The sequence below is a fragment of the Rattus rattus genome, chromosome 13 (genome assembly GCF_011064425.1).
Source record: "Rattus rattus isolate New Zealand chromosome 13, Rrattus_CSIRO_v1, whole genome shotgun sequence".
NCBI lineage: Eukaryota > Metazoa > Chordata > Mammalia > Rodentia > Muridae > Rattus > Rattus rattus.
In genome coordinates, this window is record NC_046166.1 from 12,118,365 (window position 1) to 12,124,364 (window position 6,000).

Below are 6,000 nucleotides of genomic sequence, written 5' to 3' on the forward strand. Positions count from 1 at the left end.
CTAAGGACCCTCTGCACAGATGACAGCAGTCTACATCAGGTTGACAGAGACTAACCGGCTCCATGGTAGAGTACTGGTGTAGCATGCTTGAGTATCTGGCTTCAATTGCCAGCAACACACACGCATATACACGTGTACACAAACACACAGATATATACACATGCACACGAAAACTGATCAAACATCTAAATAAGAGCTAACCTTGTACTATTTTAATTTTGTAGATATCATCTTAGCTCAGGCTCTCTTGACGAACAGTGATGTGTTTGCCTTAGCCATTGCATGAGCAGTCACACCTAGACAACTTGTAAAACACTCAGAAGAGAATGTTGATATACATCATAACATCATAACCTGGAACTAGGAAATGGTTTATTAGAACTGAAATTTAACTGGAAGGTGGTGGTGCATATGTTTAATCCCAGCAGAGATAAGAGGATCCCTGAGTTCAAGGCCAGCCTGGTCTACAAAGTGAGTTCCAAGAAAGCAGAAAACCAAAACAAATAAAAGGAGTAAACTTAACCCCCAATCGAGAAACCCAAACAGGTCAATTAAATTTCATATGAAAGGAAAGGTGTGGACCCAGGCAGTGAATACATGTAATCCTAGCACCGGAAGACTTAGTTGCAGGGTTGGGAGTTAGAGGCCAGCCAGATGCTGTCTTGACAATAGTTAGAACAGATTGACCTCCACACATGTAGCCCTCATGCACAAGCACAATGGTAATAAAATTAAGTAAATAGGGGCTGGAGCGATGGCTCAGAGGTTAAGAGCACTGACTGCTCTTCTAGAGGCCATGAGTTCAATTCACAGCAACCACATGGTGGCTCCCAACCATCTGTAATGGGATCGGATGTCCTCTTCTGGTGTGTCTGAAGACAGCTACAGTGTACTCACATACATAAATAAATCTTTAAAAAGAAAGAGTAGGGATGGAGAGATGGCTCAGTGGCTAAGAGCACTGACTGACTGCTCCTCTAGAGGTCTTGAGTTCAGTTCCCAGCAACCACATGGTGGCTCACAACCAACTGTAATGGAATCCAATGCCCTCTTTTGGTGTGTCTGAAGACACTGACAATGTACTCATATACATAAAATAAATAATTCTTTAAAAAAAAAAAAAAGCCAGCTTATACATGAGACCTTTTCTGCCAGGTGCCGGGAGCTAAAAGGGCTGGGGAGGTGGCTCAGTCACTAAGAGTGCTTAACAGGGTGACACAGACCCAGATTCCAGCATTCAGGGGGCAGAGGCAGGAGGGATCAGAAATTCAGTGTCATCCAACTACCGAAAGAGTTTGAAGCCTGGACTACACGAAAGCCTGAAAAAAGGCTGGGCGAGGTCTGAGGGTTCAGAGTACTTGGTGAGCAGCGGAGAGAAGACCTGGTCTCAAACACATCGGTGATCCTAGCACTGTGGGGCTGAAAACAAGGGGATTCTGGGGCGTGATAGCTGCCATCCTACGGAGGAGGGCGTGGGCAGAACACACACACAGTCCTGGTGCTGGGAGAGATCCTGCCTCAAAGGAAGAAGATGGAGCTAGAGATGCCTGACCTTCCTCTGATCTCTGTCTGTCTGTCTGTCTGTGTCTGTCTCTCTTTCACACATACACGCACGCACGCACGCACACAAAGTTGAAGAAGCAGTTCCTAAAAATGGATGTGGGAATGGATGAATAAGCAAGCTGTCCTCTGCCCACAGGATAAAGTTAGTCAAACCAGGACAAAGAGTGAACCGACCCATGCTGTATCTCATAAGGCCATACATTGTATGATTCTCTCTGTGTAAGAAGTCCACAAGAAGGACATCCAGAGACAACGGGATTGATGGTTGCTGGGTGCAGGGAGAGCGGGACCAGCAGCCAGTGGGCATGGGCTGCTCCTGGGAGAATGAGTGGCTGTGCTTGGAGCCAGCAGCAGTCATTGGTCGCATGGTGACAGAGCCATAAGCCATTGACCCAGAGGCTTCAGAAGAGGGAATTAGGCTCCATGGGCTTGTTGTACAAACTTGAGGCCCTGACTGTAGCCCGTGTGACACTAGAAAGACGTTCAGGGGCTGCAGGAAGTGGGGCCTGGGTGATGTGCATGCCTGTGGAGACACAGGAGGGTGAGGGTTGCTTCTGACCTTGCCATGCCCTCTTCCTCCTCTTCAATACATTTTTAGGGTTGTTTTATTATTTTGTGTGTGTGAGTGTCTTGCCCCACATGAGTGCCTGAGGAGGTGGTGAAGAATATCCATGTGGGTGCTGAAAATCAAACTCAGGTCCTTTGCAAGAGCAAAAAGTGCTCTTAACCACAGAATCACCTCTCCAGCCCTGAAGCTGGTGTTTTTGATGAGTCGTTGGCAGTATGTAAATTTCTCTGTGGAAAGGGAGCTGTTGCATTTATAAAGCGTCCCTCAGTATCCACCAAGAACTGGTCCAGGACTGACTGCCCACTCTGCAGCACAGGTAAAAAGCACAGGAATCAGGGCTCTTTTTCTTTTTTTATTGGATATTTATTTACATTTCAAATGTTATCCCGGTTTCCCCTCCAGAAACCCCCTATACCCTCCTCCCTCCCCCTGCTTCCATGAGGGTGCTCCCTCACCTACCCACCCACTCCCTCCAGCCTCCCCGCCCTCAAATTCCCCCACACTGGAGCATCAAGCCTTGACAGGACCGTCCTCTGCTACATATGCGCCTGGAGGGTATCGAGGTTCTCAGGAGCTGTGGGACATCCGTATGGAATCTTCGCGACCCTCAAGGGCACTGTGACTCAGAACAGCTGGGGCTGGCCAGGTGTCTTGTAAGCAGTTGCTGTTGTTGTTCATTTAAAATTACATCTATGAGTGCATGTGTGCGCGAATGCCTGCCACACTGTGTGGAGGTCAGAGGACAACTGTCCAGAGTCAGTTCTTTCCTTCCACTGTGTGGGGGATTGAATTCCTAGTTTTAGGCCCTGTAAATAGTTTTTGTACCATTTACTATGTGTAGTGTACTATAGTGCTACTTAAAAGACTGATGCAGGGCTGAAGAGATGGCCGGCCCATCTTTACAAGCACTGGCTGCTCTTCCAGAGGACTCAGGTTTAATTCCCTGTGCCCACATGGTGGCTCACAACCATCTGTAATCCAGTTCCAGGGAATCCAACACCTTCTAGTCTCCATGGGCAGTGGGCACACATGTGGTGCACAGGTATGCATCCAGGCAAAAGGACGCATTTAATCAAAAAAGAAAGATAGGGCTGGAGAGATGGCTCATGGTTAAGAGCACTGACTGCTCCTCCAGAGGTCCTGAGTTCAATTCCCAGCAACCACATGGTGGCTCACAACCATCTGTAATGAGATCTGATGCCCTCTTCTGGTGTGTCTGAAGTCAGCTACAGCATACTCATATACATAAAATAAATAAACCTTTAAAAAAAAGATAAAGAAAAAAGAAAGAAAGAAAGATCAATGATGAGAGGGAAGAAGCCTGTACAATCTTTCGATGAACCGAATTACTTTGTTAATTGCTTTCCATCCCTAATTAGAATTACTTTGGTAAGTTTGTTTGCTGGAGGTGGGAGCCAGGGCCTGGAGGATGCTAGGCAGGAGTTCTCAGTGTGCCACACCTCTGTCCTCCCTGGTTAGTATGCCGCCTGGAGGCCAAGCCTTGGATCTAGCAGGGACAACGATGTATTAGTTACTTTCCCAGTGCCTCTGAGACAATGCCGGATATAGTAAGCAGCTGAAGGGAGGAAAGACGGCCTGGGCTCAGAAGTGTCTGCTGCCATGACAGAGAGGGCGTGGCAAGGCAGAACAGTCCTGGCGGCAGGAGGCAGTGTAAGGGGCCTAAAGGCTGTTGTCTGCTTGGCACCACAGGCCTCCCCACCCCAGGCCTTCCTCCAAGAGGTCACATCTGCCAACTCTGCTGTCATATGAAGTGCTTGTTGATGTGAGGCTTCGTGATGAGAAACCTCTGGAAATGCCGTCACAGGTGTGCCTAGCCTGCTTCTCCACAGGCACACCTAGCCTGCTTCTCTCCTCCCCTGGATTATCCCTGTTTTGCTCTCGTTCTTGTTTCCTGTTTTCATGTTTTTAAGATGCATTTTTTAAATGACATTTATTTTGTGTGGGTGCAGATGAGTGTCTGCTCCTGTGGAGATCAGAGGACAGCTCAGTAGTTCTGCCACTGTGTGTGAGGTTCCGGACTGAGCTCGGCAGGCACTCTTACCCAGTGAGCAGTCTCACCAGTCCCTTTGTTTGTTTGTTTGTTTGTTTAATTTTCTTCTTCTCTCTGGCTGTAGACAGGCTTGGGCAGGCCACAGCCATGAACAGAGGGCAGCTTGCAGGCTCGGGTCCCTAAGGATGGGACTGAAGCTGTTATGTTTGCACAGGGATCCTGAGGCGTCTCAGCTTCCTGTTTCCTGGGGAGTCTTTGCTTTGTTTGGGGCGGGATCTCCTGTAACTCAGGCTAGCCTCAAACTCGAACCTTACCATGTAGATAAGCCTGGCTTTGAACTCCTTGGTCTTCCTCCTCACTGCAGTGCTGGCATTTCTTTTCGGTTCACGTCACAGCCTGGCTTACCTGGACTCATTATGCTGCCCTCAAACACAGAAAAGCATGCCTAACATTGCTGATGCTGTTGAGACAGGGCCTTACCCTGTAACCCTGGCTACCTTGGAACTCAAGGTAGACTCCGCAGGCTATGCTATCTGGAGTCTGAAAGGCTCACACCGCCATGCCCAGCCTGTAACATTTCTTGGCCCAGTAAAGTCGATCATCAAAGTTCAGCATCACGGATTGCAAGAATCCGAGCGACGTGTCACACTTCGCCCTGTCTTCGCAGGGTGTGGCCCTGTGTCAGATTGGCTGGCCGGGCCTGGTTTCTTGGGAAGGAGGGGCCCTGCTCCCTTGATGAGCTAACATTCTCACCACACCTCTGCTGTCTCTTTCAGAAAGCATGCCCTGAACTGCCATCGGATGAAGTCTGCTCTCTTCAGTGTGCTCAGCGAGATCAAGGGGAAGACTGGTAGGCGGCTCGAAGACTCCGCCCTGGCCTCATGTGGGCGGCGCTTGTGGGCCCCTTCACAGCCCTCTGGCAGCACATGATTCTGCCATCTTGCAAAATTCAAAAACCTACAGTTTTATTCTAGCTCATGAGTGCCCGCTATCCCCATGGAGAGCAATACTTTCAAGAAGGGGATGGGGGCTGGTGGATGGCTCAGTGGATAAAGGCACTTACCACGTGATGGCCTGAGCTCGGTCCCCAGGACCGTGTGGTGGAGGAAGAGCATCGACTCCAGCAGGGCAGCCTCTGACCTTCACACACACGCAGGCCCCATCTCACAAATAAGAAGTAAAGTAAGTTAAATGAAAAGAGGCGTGTGGTTGGGGACAGCTCAGTGGCTAAGCACTTTGCACCCACGCACGCACGAGGACCAGAGTTCTGATCCCCAGCATCTGTGTAAATGGGAGTCGGGGCCTGGTGGCTGCCTGCAATCCTAGTAAGGTAGGATCCAGGGTCAGACCTAGACTAGCGAGCCAAATCAGGTGGTTCTGGGTACAATGGAGAGGCCCTAATTCAGTGTGTGGGTGGGAGGGGCTGGAGAGATGGCTCCGCACCAGCTGCTCTCTCAGAGGGCCTGGCTTCAAGTTCCAGTGCCATGTGGTCGCTCACAGCCATCCATAGTATCATAGCTGCCTTTTCCACCTTGCAAGCAAACTGATCTCATGTGCACAAACGTCCATGCAGGCAAGACACCAACACACTCTGTGCGCGCCTGCGTGTGTGTGTGTGCATGTGTGTGTGTGTGTGTGTGTGTGTGTGTATGGTAATGATCAAAGAAAACATTGATTGATGCCAAACATGGGCCTACACACACATGAAGGCTCACCTACACACACACTATATACACATAAACATGCAATGAAAAGGCCATACCTTATAGCACAATCTGGCCATCAATCCAGGAAGCTGAGCCATGATGATTCAAGTTCAAGGTGACCCTAGCCTTCCTTATGAAACCTGCCTCAAAAT

At 49.4% G+C, this 6,000-nt stretch overlaps 1 protein-coding gene across 1 annotated transcript in view; it reads left to right on the forward strand.

The window, feature by feature from the left end:
• The window catches only part of Pbx4 (PBX homeobox 4), a 43,936-nt gene that overhangs the window by 23,275 nt on the left and 14,661 nt on the right, over positions 1–6,000 (forward strand). The window contains exon 2 of the mRNA XM_032919057.1: positions 4,919–4,992. Coding sequence (XP_032774948.1) covers positions 4,919–4,992 — 74 coding nt within the window. The remainder of the gene's footprint in view (positions 1–4,918; positions 4,993–6,000) is intronic.